Source organism: Cnephaeus nilssonii (assembly GCF_951640355.1).
Source record: "Cnephaeus nilssonii genome assembly, chromosome: 16".
In the NCBI taxonomy this organism is placed as follows: domain Eukaryota; kingdom Metazoa; phylum Chordata; class Mammalia; order Chiroptera; family Vespertilionidae; genus Cnephaeus; species Cnephaeus nilssonii.
In genome coordinates, this window is record NC_137087.1 from 36,410,417 (window position 1) to 36,433,880 (window position 23,464).

The 23,464-nt window shown below is 44.5% G+C and overlaps 2 protein-coding genes across 2 annotated transcripts; both read left to right on the forward strand.

Annotated features, from left to right (window-relative positions):
- Positions 1-6,650: 6,650 nt before the first annotated feature.
- Positions 6,651-12,622, forward strand: IFIT3 (interferon induced protein with tetratricopeptide repeats 3). The gene is made up of 2 exons (XM_079793382.1): positions 6,651-6,775; positions 10,612-12,622. Exons 1-2 carry the CDS (start codon positions 6,771-6,773, stop codon positions 12,023-12,025), a joined length of 1,419 nt encoding a protein of 472 aa, XP_079649508.1. The 5' UTR covers positions 6,651-6,770; the 3' UTR covers positions 12,026-12,622.
- On the forward strand, positions 6,661-23,207 carry LOC307112606 (interferon-induced protein with tetratricopeptide repeats 1-like). The gene is made up of 2 exons (XM_079793380.1): positions 6,661-6,775; positions 21,698-23,207. The coding sequence occupies exons 1-2, from the start codon at positions 6,771-6,773 to the stop codon at positions 23,127-23,129; spliced, it is 1,437 nt and encodes a 478-aa protein (XP_079649506.1). The 5' UTR covers positions 6,661-6,770; the 3' UTR covers positions 23,130-23,207.
- Positions 23,208-23,464: the final 257 nt, after the last annotated feature.

The window sequence follows — 23,464 nt, forward strand, 5'->3', positions numbered from 1 at the left end:
AGGAAACCACTGGGGGTCGGCTCCTGCGATCCTTAGCAAGGATGTTGGGTGCCGCCGAGCCCAAGGCCACCGCCCTGGGCCAAGCCCCGACCCTGAAAAAGGCAGAAGGCGGTGGCCACAGCCAAGGCCTGGGTCCCTGGTGCCGGCAGAAAACTGGTGCAGGCAGCCAGGTGAATGAAGGTCTATTGCACGAATCTTCGTGCAAACGGGCTACTAGTTATTCATAATAGCCAAGAAGTAGATCCATCAACTAAGAAACTGATAGATTAAAAAGGTATATCCTTACAGGGGAGTGGTATTTGGCAATAAAAATAAATTAAATACTTACTGATACATGCTACAACATAGATGGACCTTGAAAACATTATGCTAAATGAAAGAAGCCAGTCACAAAAGGTCACACACTGTATTCTTTTTATTTTTATTTTATTTTATTTATTTATTTTTAATCCTCACCCAAGGATATTTTTCCATTGATTTTCAGAGAGAGTGGAAGAGAGAGGGAAAGGCAGAGAGAAACATCTATGTGAGAGAAACACATTGATTGGTTGCCTCCTGCATGGGCCCTGACCAGGACTTGGGCCAGAGAGGAGTCTGCAATTGAGGTACATGCCCTTGACTGGAACCGAACCCGGGACCCTTTGGTCCACAGGTCCTCTATCCACTGAGCCAAATCGGCTAGGGCTGTATAATTCTTTTTTTTTTAATATATTTTTATTAATTTCAGAGAGGAAGGGAGAGAGAGATAGAAACATCAATGATGAAAAGAAACACATTGATTGGCTGCCTCCTGCATGCTCCCTACTGGGGATTGAGCCCGGAACCCAGGCATGTGCCCTTTTAGACCACAGGCTGACACTCTATCCACTGAACCAAACTAGCTAGGGCTGTATGAGTCTTTTTATATGAAATGTCCATAGTAAGCGAATAGAGAACCAGAAGGTAGATTAGTGGTTGCTGAGGACTGAGAGGGAGAGTAGGATTGGAGGTACCAACAAATGGGGTGTGGAGTTTCTTTGGGGTTAATGAAAATATTCTAAAACTGACTGTGCCCTGGCTGGGTAGCCCAGTTGGTCTGAATGTTGTCTCCATGTGCCAAGGTTTCTCATTCAATCCCAGGTCAGGTCAATAAAAAATCAACCAATGAATGTATAAGTGGAACAGCAAATCAATGTTTCTCTGTCTCAAATCAATAAGAAATTAAAAATAATAAAAATTTTAAATGTATTGTGATGATGGTTGCACAGCACTGTGAAATGCTAAAACTATTGAATTCTATACTTTAAATGGGTGAGTTGAATGGTACGTGGACTACCTTTTAATCAAACTTAAAAACGAGTACTCATTACAAATGTGTATAAAGAAAGCAATCTTTCCTTCAATCACCTTCTATTTTTAAGCTCTGGGTTTGCTTGTACTGTCTTGTTTCTATCTAAATTCTTTTAGGGAGTTAAGGGAGAGGTCAAAGCTTTTCTTGAGTTTGCTGGGTCTTCATTGTCTTCAGCTTAAAACAGTCCACAGGCCAAAGTGGCACATTTTGGGGAGGTTCATTCTGAACCCCTTCAGAAATTTTATAAAAATAAAAAAATAGATGTGTCTTAAGGTAGTATTCCTCCTTCAGAGCTCAAAGAATAAATACAGGCATGTAAATTTATCGGCTAACTAGCCAGCCACTATACAATATCATGTGTTACTACTTCCCATTTCACAGCTGGGAAAACTAAACTATTATCTTAGACTACTCAGAGATTTAAACTGCCAAGGTTCTCTCCAGGGCTTGGCTTTTTATATTTAGTCAGGGGCAAAACAGAAGATTAGGGCACGGTGGTGTGATTCATGGCTAACCCAAGTGCTAGTCAACTGAACAAACAGAACTAAATCCAGGTCCCCAAGCGCAAATTGTCTCCCACAGATAAAGTGGAAGAAACTACTTTTTAGAAAATATTTCTGGAACAATTTTTCACATCATGTGGTCCCAGAAACCCCTGGAGTCTGAATCTCCTACAGACTATTAAAAATGCAGTTTCCTGGGACCCACCCCAGGGAGTGTGAGTGGAATTTAAACAATGTGCTTTGACTGAGTCATAGCAGAACTCATTTTCCTCCTGGTGATGTGAAATCACTTTCACTTTCCAGTTTCTCTTCCCTCTCATAAAGGCAATCTCTTAGAAACGGGGAGCAAGCAATTGCTCAAGCCTTCCCCCCACCCCCACTTCCCCTTTTAAATAGCCCATTCAGCATTTATTTGCCACGGATAGGGAAGATTACCCAAGAGCCAGTCAGCTTGGACCCACCTTTTGAGACCTGCAGAGAAGGGGTTTGCAGTCACGAGGTCAGTGAGATAACAATGCATAGATACCATTGATCTTGAATGAAAAACAGCATTTCTGGGGTTCAGGCAAAGTCCTGAGTTGTCCTGTTACTTAGGAACTAAATGTGCCTTCATCAGCATCACACTTTTTATTTCTGGGGCTTTTTCTGGAGTAGGAACTCGGCTCTCTAAACTTCTAGAACTATTCCCTGGAACAGCTGGTGGAGCTGGAAGCTGGGTGAGGGTGGTTTGGCAGGAGTGGTTAGATCCACTGAGGCACAAAGTTTGCTGATTCAATGTCAGAGCTAAGGAATTCCTCTTTATAGGGTTTTGTTGTTGTTCTCCTTTGAAGGACCGAAGGCCTTCTTGTCATTTTCTTTTCAGCAGACATTATTAAAGATGGAATTGGTAGTCCAAACCCAACTCACGTTGAGAGGAATTTCGCCCTGAAAGTTTAATCACTTCAAGGTGGGAATTCTTACAGATGGGCATTTATTTTTTTCCATTTCTTATATGAAAACAAACCAAAGGCTTAGAGTTGATTTTTATTGCTGTGAGGAGAGCTGAAAATCATTTCTCTTCAAAACATAATGGCCTAAACCAGTGGTCGGCAAACGGCAGCTCGAGAGCCACACGCGACTCCTTGGCCTCTTGAGTTTTTAGCAAAGGCCAGCTTAGGAGTAGCCTAATTAAGTTAATAACAATGTACCTACCTATATAGTTTAAGTTTAAAGAATTTGGCTCTCTACTAGCAGTTAACAGCTGTGGGTCACTACAGGTTGCCCAGGACCAAACCAGAGAGGGTCAGACCTGCATTACCACCATTTGTCCACCATCCAGAACTGAAATGTCATGGCTGACATGTACACATAAGGAACTGTTTGACATTGAAATTGAGTCTCAAAAGAACTGTTGGCCCAGAAAGAAACTCACTACAGACTGATTCATTTGCCTGTCAGCATAACCATTTATGCTGACAGGCAAATGCTGACAGGCAAATGCTTGTCTCATTTTCGGTTCTTATAAGTGTATTTCTAATAGCACATGATCTCACTCATCTAGGGGAAATGATGAACAACATAGACTGATGAACAAGAACAGACCCAGAAACAAGGAGGCATGGATCAGACTGTCGGGCCTCAGAGGGAGGGTAGGGGAGGGTGGGGGTAAAGGGGAGAGATCAACCAAAGGACTTGTGAGCAAGCATATGAGCCTAACCAGCGGTTAAGGACAACAGGGGGGTGGGGGCATGTGTGTGTGGGGGTGTGGGATGGGAATGGGGGGAATAAGGACAAATATGTGATACCTTAATCAATAAAGAAATAAAATAAAATAAAATAAAATAAAATAAAAGAATTTGGCTCTCAAAAGAAATGTCAATCGTACTGTTGATATTTGGCTCTGTTGACTAATGAGTTTGCCGACCACTGGCCTAACCTCTTGTCTAATACTGATCTAATTGCTAGTGGTAGAAAGCAGAGACATGGATGCCAGGGCGTGGAGGCGGGTGGGGCTGGAATCCACTAGGAAGGCACACGGGAAACTGAAGACCATGCAGATAGTCTACAAGGAGTTACTGCTGGTGGTTACTTGGGTATATACATTGGGCAAAACACATCGAACTTTCCACTTAAAATGGGTGCATTTTATTGTAGGTAAACTATATATAACCTTAGCACACGATTTCAAAAAGTGCATACGGACCAGTTGGAGCTCTGCCATCGCACAGAACCTCGGAAGAGAGAGGGCAGAGAAAAAGAAGCCTTTCCCATCAAACGGCTCCGGGAGGGATTGGTTGTCTGGGGAGGAGGGATCCAAGGGACCACCCAGGCAGCGAGGAAAGGAAGACCCAAGGGCTCCCAAATCCTCTGCAGCGGGAGAGGAGGAAGAGGAATTCACTGCCCAGCGCCTCGGGTCACCTTTTCCTATAGAATGGGCTCCTGGCCATGAGTAATATTAACTGTACCTGCGTGAGTAAGGGTGACCAGAAAACCTGGTGCTGCCCAGAGCCTCGGTCTGTCCAAGAGGTTTAGCAGCGACCTGTGCTTGGGGGGTGTCCAGAGCACTGACCTGAGGAAGTCTGAGAGGGGCATGCTGGAGTATGCTGGACTAAAGCCTCTGGGAACGTGTCCTGTTCCCTCTGGGCCACCGGAGTTAGGTGCTCCTCCCCAGCAGTGCTACACATTGTCCAAGGGAGAGCCACATGGGGAAACACCCAGCACCTGTCAGCTGGTTCATGGGTGCCCTCCTCTGTCCCAGCCACTGAGAAACTCGGTGGCCCCCTTCACCCCCTCAAAATCCACTTAAAATTGTAGCACTAATTTACCAGTAATCACAGTTGTACCAGTTTCTACGTGATCAGTAGTAGGTAATGTCCTGTTAAGTGCTTTATATGCATTATCTCCTATCATCTTTCCCATAGCTCTAGGCAGGAAGAACTGTTATTTTTTTTATTAGCCTCATTTCCTAGGTGAGTAAGACGGGGCTCAGAGGGCAAATTACTCACCCAAGAGTTTACATACAGTTAGGTCATTAATCCAGTGCCAAGCATTTCCCAGCTCCGGGCACAGAGGCCAACAGGGTGAAATGTCTTAATGCTTTCAGTTATGCTCACGTTAGAGAGAGGGGCAGGGACTGGGAGGACCAGGCCCGCAGGGTTTTTATTTGGAGGGTGAGAACCACCCTTTGATGGCCACTCACTCCTTAGGGCCACACCTTAGATGAAGGTAAGAATGGATCTCCCCATGGCATAGTTTTCTATCATTTGGATGGAAGGAAAAAGTCAATTCATTCTAGGCCATTTTAAAAGTAAAGAAATGAGGCTCAAGAAATATCCCAGCGCTGATCAAAGAGATGGCCTAAATCCAGGTGTCCCGTGTTTATTTTCCTCTATTCTGGATTGTCTGATTCACTACATTATCTCTTGCAAGTAAACAGGAAACTGCTTTTCCAAACAGCTCTAGGACAGTGTTTCTCCATATGTGGCACAGGGACTCCTGCAATAGAACAGAGTCCAATAGCACGGCGCTCGCGGAGCCAAACGCTGGACGCCGAGAACTGCAGGGGAGAAATACTGGCTCTTTTATGATGAATGGTGCCACCCAGGAGGACAGGGAGCTTTTGAGCAAAAGCCCTACCTCCCAGATGGTGTGTAGGTTACAGATTACTCAGGGCAAAAATCAAGAGACACGACGGGTTAGGGAGCTCCTGGGTCCGAGGTGAGGTAAGGATCATGAGTCATTTCTTCAGGCCTTGAGGACAGCTCTGAGGTTCTTGCTGGCATCCCTCTGTCTGGTCTTCTGGGAAAGTAGCCAGAGGGCCATTCCATCTGAGGGCTCAGGAGCTGAAACAGAACTAAGGTCAAGATGCCGGAGGCCCCCACACTGTGATCATTAGTCAAATTTGGGCTCCTGTCTTCTGCTACCTCGGGGGATTACCTGGGGGACAGGCTCATTTCTGAGGGGTCTATCTATAAAGAGAGAGATGATTTCTAGAATTAGGATTTCAAGTTAAATTTAATCAAAGTCATAAGTGAAATATGGTAGCAACTATACTTAGGTAAAAACTGCTGTTTAAATTTTAACCCTGCTATTCTGGCTTCTGCACTCACTTACTTGCTTAAACAATAGGGTAGTTACCTCAGCTCCAGATTGAGACCTGGAAACTCACAAAGGTCATTTTCCTGTGCCTGTGGACCAGAACCACAGAGGATTGATGCCCACTGACTCAGTGGCTCCAGGAGTTGACCACCTTTAGAGATTATTAACCCTGCTCAGTCCTGCTTTTGTACAATCTGCTTTTGCAAGATAGATCCACATTCCAATGTATTTAGAATTTAGAACAAAGGGAAATTCTTGTGGTTTAGACCTTTAAAAGGACTGCCTACACCTAGGATGGCGCGGTCGTGAGGGTGGCCACCTGCGTGTGGTGCCCTCGCGGCCGTCCTGGCCAGTTTTCAATAAATCCTTGCCTGCTTGTTTTAATCAATTAGCAGCCTCCGGTGGTCTTATTTTTGACTCCAGGGTTCGACCCCACAACAATAAGGACCCTGGGTTTCACTCCTGCAACAGTAAATCCAGGGGGGCGTGTAAACATGCAGATTCCTGAGCCCCAGCCCACCCCCAGGTTGGATCAGGTCTCTGGGAGTAGGGCATGGAACCTGCAAGCCATCTCTAGTGCCTTTTCCAGTCGCTCAAACACAGTTTCAGACCCTGGGTCGAACAATATTCCCGGGTGGGCCAGAGTGAGCTCCGCGCTCAGACCTTAGTTTCATTTCTCCTCACCAGGAATCCTGACGGCATCGCCTCAGTTTCAGTTTCCATTTCCTCTCCATAAAAGCACAGACCGCAGCGCCAGCGCCAGGGCTTGCAAACCTCATCAGCACTTGCTTGCGATCCACAAGCGGAACGTCACTTCAGCCTGGACCCCCGCATCTCGGAATCCCAGGGACATCGCCATCATGAGGTGAGGATGCCTGGCTTCTCTGCTCGCCAGCGGAGCATTTCTCACAAATCCTGTTCTGGCGTGCAGCTCCCAGAACCCTCCTGCTTCGGTGTGTGCTTACAGATGAAAGATGCGTTGCTCTTCACTTGATCGTGAACCTCTCTGACCAGTTAGTTCATGCCTTTTTATTTCTGTGGCTCCGTTGACTGAGTCAGGCAGTCTGAGGACACGGAAGGAGGTGCTCGCAGGAGCGCTGGCGGCTGGCAGCAGGGCGAGGACTGGAGTTTCTTGAGGGAGCCCCGAGGGACAACCTGCTCCGCTCCTTCCAGGCAAAATCTGGGCAATGGGGAGGGGCAACGGAGGTCCTGGTTCCTCTTTCGTGTCTTAGATTTTGTCAGACTAAATAAACCAGCGGTTTGTGAGGTTTGTGAGCTCCGTGGTGGTGGTGGTGGTGGTGGTGGTGGTGGTGGTGGTGGTGGTGGTGACTTTTAAAGTATGCTTGCTTCTCAGCAAATGTGCTAATGACTAATTAAGCACAGCAAAACTGCAATCTAGAATGAGGTCGCTTCTACCCTCCAATTGGCTCTCTCAGAATTGAGGAATGTGTCTTCTTAGCGACCTGCCAGACCTCCCCTGTGGGCAGGGAGAGAGTGTTGCCGTTTCAAGCTGTGTTGCAGCTGGCGGGTATAATAAAGCAGAGCGCTCTCTTAGGATGCAAATTACGGGGCCCTGCATTCTGAATTCCCAAGCAGACTTAAAGCCTGGGGAGGGAGAGGAGGGACAGAATACATATTTCAAGAGGACCACAGGTACCTCCCAGACACACTCAAAGCTCCCTGCCGAGTATGTGCGCAAACGGGAGTGGAGGAAGCCCAAAGTGGGTGTGGGAAGGGTGTTGCCATAAAGCAAGGCTTGCCTGTTTTAAGGGCTCTTTTAGGGATGAGAAACCGGTGATTGGAAATCACTTCCAAAAAGTGATTGGGCCCTTGCTACTCACCGTGCGGTCTGAATCCAACACCCCCCGAGAGGTGGTTATAAAGGCAGCATCCCGGACCTGCTGAACTCAGAAGTGCATTTCAGCCAGGTCCTCAGGTGATGTGGCCCATGAGCAGGTGAAGGTGTGAGACGCCCTGCTATGGAGAGTTCCTTGGCTCACTTTTTGAAGAGATGGGCTCCTTGGGTTGTGCCTGTTCTGACCAAATAACTGGCCATGACTTCTTCCTGTCCCTTCACAGCATCAGTCCCTGTACAAGCTGCCTCGGAGGTTTCTCTGGAAACACTCTTACCATTTAAACGGGGCCTCTTTCGGGAAATTTCAAGAGTCTAGTCTAGTAATGGCTTTCACCAGGCCCTGGAAGGAGATGAGGCGTCCTTGCTGGGGTCTGTGGGCAGCTCCAACAGGCTGTCTGTCACCATCCAGATAGGGGACCAGGAGAAGGAGAAAAGACTGTGACTGTAAATGGGTTGATTCTGGGTGTTTCCCAGTCACTTTTTGGACGTGATTTCCAATCATCAGTTTCTCATCCCTAAAGGAGCCCTTAGACAGGAAAGGAGTTGCAGTGCTGCTTTTATCTGCTTTGGTCAGCACAACCTCAAGGCTGCCGTTGGAGGCCATGAGAAATCTCTTCCTGGACCAGAGGGCCTCCCCCTCCCCAATGTTTTCTACTAGATACTTAGTCTCCAGGGAGGAAGGGCATTCACCTCCCCATATTTCACCTGAATGGAGACATTCTTTTTGTCAAGTTACTGCAGCCATCGTTCCACCTGCTTGCTCGTCCTCCCTTCCAATGTCTGATTTAATTATTGCTCAGTAACTTACCGAATTGTATACGTATACATATAAAGAGTATTTAGAGCAACTTTCAAACACATATGATAGAAATTAGTAAGTGAGGAAAGCTTGGCCGATGGAGCATTGGTTTTTAGAAAGGCAATAGTATTTTAATTAAATTAGAATTATCTTCAAATGTTTTATTTGTATCTACTCAGTTAAATATGTTAATGGTATCCTAAATGAGAATTACATAGGAACATGTAAACATGCCAATAAACAAATAACAAATATATAATGAAAATTTGAAGGTGAAAAAAGCAGAGTATTTCATGTACTTAAGTTCATTCTCTCTGGGATCTGGGCTGTTGGGGAGACTGCTTCAATCAGGCTGAAACCCAGCTGTCATGGGTCCCGTGTGACTGGCGGGAAGTGGTGGAGAAGAAGAAGGGAAAAGACTAAATCCCACAGAATGGTGGCAAACATTCCCTGGGTTTTCATGGCTCCATCTAACCTGACTGTGAGCTCCTAGGGGCAGAGACAGCCAAGATATAACCTTTATTTTCTTAGTATTCCCCAAAGCTCACAAAGTTCACAAAAGGTAGCCCTGCAGAAGGTCATTGGATAGCTAAATAACTCACTCCTCAGAGTGTGAGGACTGAGCCCTGACTTAGTGACTGAGCAGCACAAGAGAGATCCCAGTTCCTCTCACCATAGGTTTCTCGTCTCATCCACCTTACCCCACCTCCTGCATATCTATTCACGTAGTGGAAGGGATATGCTTTGTGGATTTTTACACAGACCATAGCTACAGAAAGGTGAGTCCAGGAAGCAAGAGGAAAGTACCTGCTCTTCTGTCTGGGAATACTTAGGGGTGTGTAGAGTCAGAGTTCTCCAGAAAAACAGAACCCATAAGAGACACACAGATATGCGGCAGGTTGATGTCAAGCCCAACCCACAAAAGCTGGGAAGAGGAAGCAAGTATTTGCTAAAGGTTGTTCCAGGCTCTTCCGTGTTTTGCTGGCCAAGAAGTAACGTATTTTGAGCACTGCAATAGCGGACGTTCAGTCAGGCAGAACCCAGACTTCACTGAAGGCTTGTCTTTCTACGGCTTGCACTTGAAGGTGAATGGCGGACGGAGAACTCTCAGCTGTTGTACCATCAGCTCTGCCTTGCACTGTGGTCATCAGCTTTCCGTAGATCAAAAGCAGGCAGATACAAGTAATGGGCTTGCAGCGTTTGACCTCAAGTTATTTCTAAGTTATTTTGTACACTTTCAGCTGAGAAACCAAACTAGAGCTTCATCTTGATGCCCATTTCTTACAAGGGAAGAGGCTTTATACAATTGGATGTTTTGCTTTTCCTCTTTGAGAATTTTAACCCTCTTTTGTATTCTACCTAATTTGTAAACATTCGTTTTTTTTTACCTGCCTTTTAAAGTACGGCTCTTATTTTTTTTTTTAAATAAAGATTCTCACCTATGCTGGTATACATACATACATATGTATGTATACATATGTGTGTATACAGAGTGGGGCAAAAGTAGGTTGACAGTGAGTATGCGAAACATGGTTTATTCTTATATTATTATTTACCAGTTATTGTATTATTTTCCATAGGAACAACTATAAACCTACTTTTGCCCCACCCTGTACATATATATGTAAATAAGCTAGAGAGAGAGAGAGATTTATTAGGAGGAATTGGTTCACATGATTATGGAGGCTGAGACAGGCCGTGACTCACTGTCTGCAAGCTGCAGACACAGAAAAGCCAGTGGGATAAGTCCCAGCCTGAGGGGATGTTCCAGCTCAACCAGAGAGAGAAAATTCACCCTTCCTCTGCCCCACCCCCCAGGCCCACAATAGATTGTATATTGTGGAGGGCAATTTACTGTACTCAGTCCACTGATGCAAATTCTAGGCTCTTCTGGGAACACAGATATGCCCAGAACTGATGTTTAACCAAAAGTCTGGGCATCCATGGCCCCAGTCAAGATGACACACACAGTTAACCTGTGATTGCCTCACACGGCACGATGCTTGGCAGGTACACCTCAGAGTGACCATGTTTATTTTCTCCACAGTGAGGTCAACAAGAACTCTCTGGAGAAAATCCTTCCACAGCTGAAATGCCATTTCACGTGGAAATTATTCAAGGAAGAAAGTGTCTTCTATGATCTAGAAGACAGAGTGTGTAACCAGATTGAATTTTTAAACATGGAGTTCAAAGCTACAATGTACAACTTCTTGGCCTACATAAAACACCTAGGTGGTCAGAACGAGGAGGCGCTGGAATGCTTGCGGCAAGCTGAAGAGTTAATCCAGCAGCAGCACCCTGACCAAGCAGAAATCCGAAGCCTGGTCACCTGGGGCAACTACGCCTGGGTCTACTATCATATGGACAGACTCTCCGAAGCTCAAGTCTACGTAGACAAGGTGAAACAAGTGTGTGAGAAGTTTTCAAATCCTTACAGTATTGAGTGTCCTGAGCTTGACTCTGAGGAAGGGTGGACCCTGCTACAGTGCGGAGCAAAGCGAAATGAAAGGGTGAAGGCGTATTTTGAGAAGGCTCTGGAAGAGAAACCCAACAACCCAGAATTCTCCACTGGGCTGGCAATCGCGATGTACCGTCTGGATGATAAACCACCGAAGCAGTGCTGTGTCAGTGCTCTGAAGCAGGCCATTGAGCTCAACCCCGACAATCAGTATGTCAAAGTTCTCTTGGGCCTGAAATTGCAAAAAAAAAATCAAGAAGCTGAAGGGGAGCCACTGATAGAAGAGGCCCTGGAGAGAGCACCTGGCCAAACAGATGTCCTCCGCAATGCAGCCAAATTTTACCAAAGAAAAGGTGATCTAGACAAAGCAATTGAACTGCTTCAAAAGGCGTTGGAATCCTTGCCCAACAATGCCAACATCTATCGCCAGATCACATGCTGCTATCGGGCAAAAGAGAAACAAATTCAGAGCACAGAGGACCCTGAAGCTGGTGGGAATAGAGAGAAGATGGAAGAACTACGGAAATCTGCTATGGACTATGCGAATAAAGCTATTGAGAAGGGACTGGATCCTCTGTATGTCTACTCTGATCTCACTGAGCTGGACTCAGAAGAATGTTATCAGACAGCTTTCAATAAGGCGGAGAGAAAACCACTGCATCGGGGCCATTCCAACTTTCAGGAGCAAAATGGGAAATCGGAAGACACTCCTGTCCGGCATCATTTAAGCACAAAATCTACTGCGAACGGAGCTGAAAGGCAGCTTCCTCGGAATTCTTGGCATCTCCAAGGATTAACTCACAAGCTGAATGGAGATCTGCCTCGAGCAGCGGAATGTTTTGAGAAGGAACTGGGCCGCCTCCTGAGGAACAGCCCTTCGGGCATAAGCAGCTTTTTCCTGCCAGCAGAGGAGCCTGCAGAAGGCAGAGGAGAAGCGGGCCAGGGCGCAGGCAGCTCCACGCTCAGCAAGCTCTCGGACCCCTTAGCTGACACAGAGGAGTGAACAGAACAGAGAGGAGGAAGCCAGGAATGGTGGTTGTGAGGGGGAGAAGGGTCGGAAGGCAGGAGTTCCCTAATCTGAGCTTTGATGAGCGAGGTGGTCTTGTTCATGGCTTTCAGGTATATTGTTAGAGAGTTGTTTTCTCATGTCTGTCTCCCTTGTTCCATACCAGCCACACCCAGTTGCCTGGTAACGGATGACTCCCAGGAACAGTGCTTCAGCCCTGGGAGATGTGATTATCTCAGTTTGCACTCAGTTCACCAGAAATCCCCTATTTCTGCCCTTCTTGCCAAGGGTCCTAGCTGGTAGACTGCCTAGCAACAGAATCTCACCTCCTCACCCCATTACTGTTTAACTTTCTGGGCCCCCTAGAAGACTAGCGTTTGACTAACCCTGCAATATTCCTTCCATGTTGCACGTGACCTCAGCCATGTGTATGTATGTATTTTTGATAGCGATAACTATAGTAAATATGTATTGTTGCTAGTAATGCTACAATAAATGTCAAAATTTCTACTCAGGACAGAACTGTGTGGTTTGCATGTGTGACTACGAGTAATATTATTTCTCCGTTTCTCTTGTTAGGGATGGTGGGTACTTACTACAGCTGTGACACCCTATTCTCAACATGTCCATTTTAGCTCCTCCATGGAACTCTCACCCCATAGCCGGCCCATCCTAGGCTTCCCCGTCGCACTTAGGGGAAGGGGGGAGAGAGAAGGGGGTCCCTGGACCAGGCCCGGGACCATGCTGTGCACACACGAATACCTTGGCAATTGCTTCCCTGCTAAATACCAGTTCACAGTCTTCTCCCCCCCCCCCCCCCCCCCCACCATACACACACACACAGGCACACACACACTCACCATGGTTATGGAGAAACACTGACTCCAATTTGAGATACTAAACAAAAGAACTTTGATGTCCCTGCTCCTTTCCCCCTGCTAAATTATGTGGAAACTTACCTGCAACTGGGATCTACCAGGAGATAGACTCTTATCCCAGGTATGCCTAAGTATTGATGCTGTGTCCCTAGCCCGTGTTCCCATGGTTTGGGAACCTAAGAGCATGCCATTTGTGAAAGGAGAGTCTTACAGGGGGAATCCTCACAAGAAACTGGGTAGGTTAGAGAGAGATCCACACTTGGCCAGTCTTTGCCTGTCTTTCCTTTGCTCCACCAGATGGAGATAGCATTTCCTAATCACTGCAGCATTGTTTTTCCAACAAGAAGTCTGAGAAGTCAGCAACAGAAATCCCCAAGACAGTTCATGGGTCTGGCGGTTTTCACTAGAAGGATTCATAGACCTCAACACAGTCATATTCACGGCTAAGATTTATGACAACAAAAAGATACAGAGCAAAATCAGCACAGGGAAAAGGTGCATGGGTCTAAGAATTATGAAAATGAGGCACACGTTTCCCGGAGTCTCTCCCAGTAGGATCATACAGCACCTGCTTGATTGCTCCAACATCAAATTATGACAACTCTTGTGAGCTCGTTAAAGACTCCATGGCTAATGGTTTCATTGGAGACTAGTTACATAAGGACCCTCTACTTAGCACTAACAAAACCCAGACTCCCAGAAGCAAAGCAGATGTCAGCGTTAACCACATCATTTGCACAAACAATAACCATGCTTCTCGGTTAGGGAATGGTGAGAACACTCAAAAAATCAAAGTTTCCAGATGCCAGCTAAGGGCCAACCTTGCAAGCAGGTCTTTCTAAGGTCATGGTCTCTGGCTTAATGCTTATCTGCATAGTCCATCCCCTTGGTCCTTAGCCAAGGTGTCTTTGCCCTCCAAGTGTTCTCAGTAGGATCCCACATGACGGGGGAGACCTTACAGTATTGGCCTCAGGATGCCCTTTAGGGATCCTGAATTTAGTCATCCTACTCATTAATAACGTCTGTTTTTTTGTCAGGTCACTTCCTTCTTGAGTTTCTTTTCTATCCCTTTTACCTGGTGGCACAGCACAACCCTGACCAATACACTAACGTTGGCTGCCTTCCATGATCATCAGATACACACCTAAGAAGTACAATCTCAGAAGACACACGTGGTGCCCCTGGAAACAGAATCTACAGTTGTTTAGTTATCCCAGGCAGGACATGCCTCAGGCAGTCCAGGTTACTAGGCTCCCCAGGTGTGGCCTTCCACTGTAGGGCTGCCCGTCCTGGGGTTTCAGTCTAGTCTAAAAAAATCAGTCGAGCCCTTGGTTTTATTTTATTTATTTATTTAAAATATATTTTATTGATTTCTCACAGAGAGGACTGGAGAGGGAGAGGGATAGAGAGTTAGAGACATCAATGAGAGAGAAACATCGATCAGCTGCCTTCTACACACTTGCAACTGAGAATGTGCCCGCAACCAAGATACATGCCCCTGACCGGATTCGAACCCGGGACCCTTCAGTCCGCAGGCCAATGCTCTATCCACTGAGCCAAACCGGTTAGGGCTCGAGTCCTTGGTTTTAGAGGGACGGCCTGACAGTTCCAAACATTTGCTCATCCCTGATACCAGTTCATTTGCCCCATGAGTAAAGATGACATCTAAGGTTTTCTGGGTGGGCTGTTCAGGAGCCGGCCCCCAGCCGGCCACCCCATTGCTGTCCTCCATGTTCATCGGCTCAGCAGTCTGAATTCAAGCACTAGCATACCAGTAAGTTGGAAAGGTCAGATTTCCTTTGGAAAGGAAGGAAAGCTTCCAGGAATAATTCTGAAAAACAAAGATCATTAATGCCCCTCCCTACCCCTGTCCCTCCCTAAATGCTGAATTTTTATTTTTCTTCATTGTTACAAATCAAAGGGCCTCATTCAACAATCATAACTTTTTTTCAATTATCCCCCACTCTCTTTCACCCAGACCTTTCAACTCTGACGGGCTGTTTGCAAGAGGGACGAAAGTGTTTTCACAGGAAAACATTTTATGCAACTTAACCAGAAAGAGGCATTGTATTTACAAATGAGTCAAAGTCCTGAATTTAAAAAAAAAAAAATTCAAAACGGGTTTACATCACTCCTCACCTCTCCATCCTGATCATGTATCTGGTGAGCCTACAAAAGAGGGACTGTTATCTGGGGTCACTTGCATTTACAATCAGACTATGCACCTTACGAAGGTGTGCATACTAGGACAAAGGTGAGGGCCATGGAGTCGGGCTATCAATCCATCCTCCCAGACCTCAACTATTGGGAAAAGTTGAAAAGAGCAAGTCAACAACATTGAGAGAGCCTGGAGAGGGGTCAAGAGTTCAATCTGTCAGGAGTGGGAGGAGATGCTTGTTTAGGAGGACACATGACGCTCCCTATCATGCGTCCTCTCCCAACTTGCAGCCTTCAGCAAGAATCACTGGTCAGGCCCTAGCTGGTTTGGCTCAATGGATAGAGCGTCAGCCTGAAAGGTCCCAGGTTCGATTCCGGCCAAGGGCACATGCCTGGGTTGTGGGCTCGATCCCCAGTAGGGGGTGTGCAAGAGGCAGCCGATCAATGATTCTCTCTCATCATTGATGTTTCTATCTCTCTCTACCTCTCTCTTCCTCTCTGAAATCAATAAAAATATATTTTTAAAAAAAGAAAAGAAAAGAATCACTGGTCAGCAATGCAACTAGGCTCTGTATCCTGAAGCCTATTTGAAAAAGCAGACACAGGATGAGCTCCCTGCCCACCCCTCAGCCTGAAAGCAGAAGACAAATTGCCCATGTAAACATCCCCTGGCACCCCCCCTCCCCCCACCCCCACCCCACCCCCCACCTCGAAATCTGGCTCACCCCTCAGATGAAACACGCACTGGAATGCCAAACAGTCCCTCTCAAAATCTCACTGAGGTCAAGAGAAAATATTTCCTGCTCAGCTGTTGGATCTGGCCAACCATGAGCCTCCATGACCCTCCTTGCCCACACCCAGCTCTTTCTAGCCTTGTTTACTCCACAGAAAACAAAAGCCCTTTTCTGACTAATCCTTGAGACATTTGCAGACCTTATGATCAGAGCCATCCTCCTATTGCCCGTCCCCTGTTGCAGTAGTCACCCAACTTTATTGCAACAGTCATTTTTTTTCCCACGTAATAAACTATCTTTAGAGCACTTTTAGGCTTATAAAAAATGCACAGAAAGTACAGTTCTAATATACAACCTGCTCTACACCCTCACCCACTGTACAGTTCCCCCTAAGATAAACATCTTGCATTCTGGTTTTTTTTTTTTTTTTTTTTTTTAAATATTTTATTGATTTTTCACAGAGAGAAAGGGAGAGGGATAGAGAGCCAGAAACATCGATGAGAGAGATACATCGACCAGCTGCCTCCTGCACGCCCCCCACTGGGGATGTGCCCACAACCAATGTACATGCCCTTGACCGGGATCGAACCTGGGACCCTTGAGTCCGCAGACCAACGCTCTATCCACTGAGCCAAACCGGTTTCGGCTTGCATTCTGGTTTTGTAGTTCCTACTGATGAACCAGTATTAATACACTATTACTAAAATCCATTGTTCACACTGGGGTTCATTATTTTGGTGGTTGGTTTTTTTTTTTGTTTTTTGTTTTTTGTTTTTTTTTGTATTGTACAAAATAAAGCCACTCCAAACATTCTTGTGCCTGTTTTGTGTGAACCTGTTTTCACCCCATTTGGGTAAATACCTGGGGACACGGTTGCTGGATTGATAAGGGGATGTTTGTTTAGTTTTGTAACAAACTGCCACACTGTCTTCCAAAGTGGCTGGACAATTCTGTATTCCCACCTGCATGAATCAAGAGCTCCTGTTGCTCCACATCCTCATTGGTACTTGGTGGTGTCAGTGTTAGGGATTTTAGCTATTCTAATAGGTGTGCACTGATATCTCACTGCTGTTTTAATTTGCAACACCCCAAGAACATGTAAAGGACATGCACCTTTTCGTATGTTTATTTGCCATTTGTATATCTTTTTTGGTGCAGTGTCAATTAGGATCTTGTGCCCATTTTTAAATTGTTTTTATTTTGTTTTCTTGTTTAGTTTAAACAATTATTTGTGTATTCCGGATACAAGTCCTTTATCAGATATTTGTTGTGCATATATTTTCTCCCACCCTGTGGCTTGTGTTTTTATTCTCTTAACAGTGTCTTTCACAAAGCAGAAGTTTTACTTTAAGTAGAATCTAACTTATCAATAATGAAGTCCAACTTATCACCAGCTTTCATCAATGGTGCTTTTGGGTATTGTATCTAAAATCTTATAGCTAAACCCAAGGTCACTTTGATTCTATCCTATGATATCTCCTTTGCGTTTCTATGTAGGTCTATGATCCATTTTGAGTTAATTTTTGTGAAGAGTATAAGGGCTGTGTCTGGATTCTTGTTTTGTTTTTGTAGATAGGTATTTAGTTGTTCCAGCACAAAAGATTATCCTTTCTTCATTGAATTATTTTTGTCCCTTTGTCAAAAAATCAGTTGTCTATATTTGTGTGGGCCTATTTCTGGTCTCTCTATTCTGTTCTCTCGATCCATTTGTTTCTTCTTTGGCCAGTATCACACTGTCTTGATTATTGTAGCTCAATAGTAAGTCTTGAAGTGGGGTAGTGTCAGATCTCCGACTTCGTTCTTCTTTAACATTGTCTTGGCTATTCTGGGTCTTTTACCTTTCTGTAAAAACTTTAGAATCAGTTTCTTGATATCCACACAATAATTTGCTGAGATTTTGATTGGGATTTTTAAAATAATGTAAATCATTTTGGGGAAAACTGGCATCTTAACCATACTGACTCTTCCATTCGATTAATATGGAAATAGCCCTTCTTTGATTTCTTCCATCAGAGTGCTGTACTTTTTCTCATATAAATCTTTTACATATGTTATTAGATTTATCCCTAAGTGATTCTTGTGTTTTTTTTGGGGGGAGGGGGGATTGATGCTACTATAAGTGGTTTTTGTTTTGAATTTCAAATACTAATTGTTCATTGCTGGTATAAACGATAGTCAATGGAGGCAGCCGATCAATGATTTTCTCTTGTCATTGATGTTTCTCTCTCTCTCTCCTCCCTTCCTCTCTGAAATCAGTAAAGAAATATATTTTTTAAAAAGTATAATTGTGACTAAATCTGATGCTAGCTATAGGCTTTTTGTAGGTGTTCTTTATCAAGCTGAGGAAGTTCCCCTCTGATCCTAGTTTCCTGAGAGTTTCTATCATGAGTGGGTGTTGGATTTTGCTTTTCTTAAATCACTTGATATGACCTCAGAAGCACAAACTTACATAGCCAAGGCAGAAAGTACTGCAATAAGTTTGCAAGTCTGAGAATCCAGCATGTAGAGATTGCTTGTGAGAAAGCACTGGCAGAATAATAATATGGAGGAAAGTACAATGAAAGGGTTAAGATGTGTTTCAAAAAAGTTCTGGAAGAGAAGCCCAGCAACCCAGGTTGTTGGCATTCCAATGAACTATTGCCCAACCCTAAGAACTGGGCCATGGAGCTGAGTCCTGAAAACTGGTATGCTAAAGTTATCTCTGTCAAGAAACTTCAAAATGTTTATGAAAAAGCTGAAGGAGGGAGGTTCAAGAAGCCATAGGGAATACTGTGGACAACAGATCATGTTTTTTCTTAAAATCTATCTTTATTGTTGAAAGTATTACAGATGTCCCATTCCACACACACACACACACACACACACACACACACACACCCTCGCCCCCTCTACTCTGCTCCAGTCCCCTTCCCAGGCCTTCCCCGTACCATTGTCTGTGCTTGGGCTATGCATATATGCATATAAGTTCATTGGTTAATCTCCCCACCAACCCCCGCCCTGAAATACGCCAGTCTATTGCAGATCATGCTTTTTAATAAACGGGCTACCTGTTCTCTCTACTGCCATCATCTGTTACTTCTAAGCAAGTTCTACCTGGAGTAATATGAAGTCTTGAGACACAAGAACACAGATCTTTTAAGTGGTTTTTATTGGAAGAAATGGCAGAGAGAATAGCATTACTAGTCTCCGGTTGAGCAGGGATACATATGTGTATTTCCCCATATACAGCCAAAGATCACAGTGCCCAGGAAATGTGGGCAGTTGCTTAATGAACTGCATAGGATGTAAAAGCTGCACTTTCAAGAAATTGACATCTCCTAAATCATCTGCTGTTTCCATCAAGGTGGGTGGAGCAAGCCAAGCACCTCACAGTGCAGGCCTTTATCTAAAGCTATGCTGTTCATTCCTAGAGCCACTACATAGGTATTTAAATTAATGAAAATGAAATCTAGAAATGAATTCTTCAGATCCACAGTTTCATTACAGGTACTCAGTAGTAACCTGGGCTGGTGGCTACCACATTGGACAGCACAGGTTTAGAACATTTCCATCACTGCAGAAAGTTCTTTCAGAACAAATGAGTGTGTCTCGGTCTTGGCACTATTGCCATTTGGGGCCAGATAATTCTTGGTAGTGGGGGCTGTCCTGTGCATTGTCGGATGTTCAGCAGCAGGCCTGGCCTCTGCCCACTAGAATTCCTTAGCATCCCCATCTCCACTTGTGACCATCAAAAATGCCTCCAGACATTGCTAAAGGGTCTCTGGGGGGCAAAAAACACCTCCTGTCGAGAATCACTCTTCTAGAGCAATCACCAGCCCTGACAGAGATTGGCCACTCCCCCCCCCACCCCCCGACGAAGATAGCTCAGGCATATAGAGGGTGTCCCCAAAAAAATGTATACACACTTCTTTTTTTCTTTTTTTTCTTATAGCTCAATTGATGTTTCTTTCTTTTCAGGTTTAAACCATTGGCATTGTGTATACATTTTTTGGAGACACTCTGTATATATTTAAAGATGCACACGGAATTTTCTAGTTTGCAACCGGGATTGCAAACTATTGCCCAAGGTCAACCTATCTACTTAAATGATAAGGCAACTAATAGAGTTTCAATTAAATCAAATTCATCCAGTTTTTTAGCCAAACACAGAGCTGGTCCTTGAATCCTGTTATTGAACTCATAGTTTAGTGCTTAAGTTTCATTGCTTCAGGTAGGAACCTTGTCTATTAGGAATTATTTTTCCCTCTCTAGTTTCCATTGCTCTTTTCTATTTGTAAACACACACAGACACACATTTACACACTTGTTGGCTGTTTTCTCTCTTCTTAATGCTACTCTGTCCTGTGTGGTTCATGGGTCTGTTTATGCCAGAGACACACTGTGCCGCATAGAATCAACTGATCAGCTGAGCCAGAGTCCCACAGAATCGGGACTGCTGCCAAATCCACACAGGCACACACATGCTTCACTGGGAGATATTTCTTGGCCACAGGTAGGTGGCGAAAAGGAAGGTCACTGAATGTCCTCACTTGAGTGGTCAACCACTCAGGTATGACTTTAAGAAAGAACAAACTCCGATCAGGACATCACCTCTGAGGCCTGGGGAAGGTGGCTTGGCAGTATGGGGAGTTTTGAAGTCAAGACTTAGGGAGAAATGAGATAGTCATACTGAGCTGCCAGCTGTATTTGCAAAGGCAGTAGTATGCCTGAGAATCCTCTGCTCACCTGGATTTATGGCTTTTCTCTCTTCCGTTGTTTTAAAAAGCGAATGTTACATAGTCTGTTTGTGATTAGATTACAGTTATATATTGTGAGTCAGGATGGTAATATTTATATAAAAATTGCTATCCATTGAGATAAAAAAAATTCATAAGGGTTCCCTCTGGGATCTTTCCTTGGGACTAATGGGTGGAAGATACGTTGAGTATGGAATATAAGGTAATTGGTTGAAGACACAGATGTAATATAACTACATAGGATGTGAGGATGACCTTTTCAAGTATTAGATTTATTTCTCTCCTCTCGTGTTCTTGGAAGGAAAATAGAATATCAGCCTACTTCAGAGAAGGAATGAATGGAAAGAAAACTTCTTGTCCCACTGACTCATTATTATTCTTTCTTTCCCCTGGGTAGCTAATCTCACTGTAATTGTTGAGATTTTGAGTCCCTGATAATAACTATGCTGCAAGGTTACCTGACAGCAGGCTCACTGAATTCCAAAAGTGGAACTTACTACTTCCTTGCATAGGCACATCTGTTCACTCATCCCCCTACTTCTGACCTGTGCATGTGCAGTAAGTTCATCATTAAGAGATGGTCCCACCAATTTTTCAATCTCTCAGGAATTGGTTGAGTAAGTTCACTCAAGCATAGATGTCAGGGTAGTACCACAATTCTTCACCCCAGTTTAAGTATTCATGAAACCATATTTGGTTCTCATACCGTATTTTGCTCAGGACCCTTTCTGGGAAGACAGAAAACCAAGCTATGTTTATATGTAGGGGATATGGAAAAGATGAGTATGGAATCTACCCTTCTGTGAACCCTCTGTCCACATTTCTTCAGACAGCATTAGTGATGCACTACAATGTTGAGAAAGGCCAGGAGAGATGGGCTTTGCAGTATTGAGGGTGGTGCTGAAATTATTCGACATGAGAAGAACTAATCTCTTTGATTGCTTTCTCATAATCTTCATGGCGGAACCATGACGTGATTAGCATTTTCCCAAGGTTTTTAAGTCAACCTGCTCTCTGTCCCAGTGACACCATCATGGAGCCCTAGGAGGTGCTCTATGATAATGAATCAGGAACACGTGGGGGTAACATTTGACTACTCAGAGTTCTGGCTTCATTTCCAAATGCTCCTAAAACACTACATATAATTACTGTCTCTTTTTACAGTGATGAATTAAATGACAATCTCATTGAGGACAAACTTGTTCAACTGCGATGTCACTTTACATGGAAGCTGCACATTGAAGACACTGAACTGCATGATTTAGAAAACAGGGTCTTGGATCAGATTGAGTTCCTAGACAACAACTTCAATGTGGGCATACACAACCTACTGGCCTATGTGAAACACCTGAATGGCCAGAATCAGGAAGCCTTGGAGAGCTTGAAGGAAGCTGAAGACTTAATGCAGGCAGGGCACATCCGCCAGTCAGACGCGATAAAGCTGGTTACCTGGGGCAACTATGCCTGGCTGTATTACCACATGGACAGGCTGGCGGACGCCCAGATTTACCTGGACAAGGTGGAGAGCACTTGCAAAACGTTTGCCAGCCCCTCCTGCTACACAGTGGAGTGCCCTGAGATGGACTGTAAGGAAGGATGGGCCTTGCTGAAATGTGGAGGAAAGAATTACGAACGGGCTAAAGCCTGCTTTGAGAAGGCTCTGGAAGTGGACCCTGAAAACCCTGAATGCAGCACTGGGTATGCAATTGCTGTCTATCGTCTGGATGGCTTTAACAAAACACCACGCTCTCGTAAGACATTTTGTGTGCAGCCCCTAAAACGGGCCATCAGGCTAAATCCAGGAGATGCATATATTAAGTGTCTCCTCGCCATGAAACTTCAGAATATAGGACAACAAGCTGAGGGAGAAAAGTACGTTGAAGAAGCACTGGCCAACATGTCTTCGCAGGCCTATGTCTTTCGATATGCGGCCATGTTTTACCGGAAAAAAGGCTCTTTAGGTAAAGCTCTTCAGCTCTTAAAAATGGCTTTGCAGGCAACACCTTCCTCTGCCCTCGTGCATCACCAGATAGGGCTTTGCTATAGAGCACAAGTCCATAAAATAAACAAAGCTACAAGCTGGCAGCCTAGAGGACGGGATAGAGAAAATATCGACAGAATAACAAAATTAGCCATATCTCATTTTGAATTTGCTGTGGAACAAAAGCCAACATTTGAAGTTGCTTACACACACCTAGCAGATATGTATTCATTTGCAGGCAATAGCAGAAAAGCTGAAGAGACTTATCAAAAAGTGTTCTGCATGAAATCAACTGAAGAAGAAAAAATGCAAGAGATATATTTCCAGCAAGGTCGATTTCAGGAATTTAAAAGGAAATCTGAAGTTGATGCAATTATCTATTATTTAAAAGCAATAAAAATAGAAAAGCCATCATCTGTGAGAGACAGAAGTATCAGTTCTCTGGAGAGAGTGGTTTTAAGGAAACTTCAAAGAAACCCAGTAGACATAGAAAGCTTGAGCATCCTTGGGTTCACCTACAAATTGAAAGGAGAAATGAATAAAGCCCTGGAGTACTATGAGCGGGCCCTGAGGCTGGCTGCTGACTTTGAGAACCCTGTGGGACATGCTTCTTAGGTGCTGAAATATGGACCACTTGGACATTTCATTTGATTTTACGTTTAGGTGTACTAATTATCTTTTCTGCTTGCTGCTTTCAGAAACATGTAACTTTTGAACAATCACTCAAGCCTGATAAAATACTACTTGTATTCCAAAAAGAGTGAAGTAGAATATATATGTCTCTGTGTGTGTAAGAGAGGAAGAGAGACATAAACCATGTCTCTGTGAATGTTATGTAACAGAAATAACAGTTTTTTAAGTAAATTTGTAGCAAATAAAACACTGCACTTACATAAAGTAAAATGACTCATTCATTTGATCAACAAATAGATACCAAACATACTATGGTG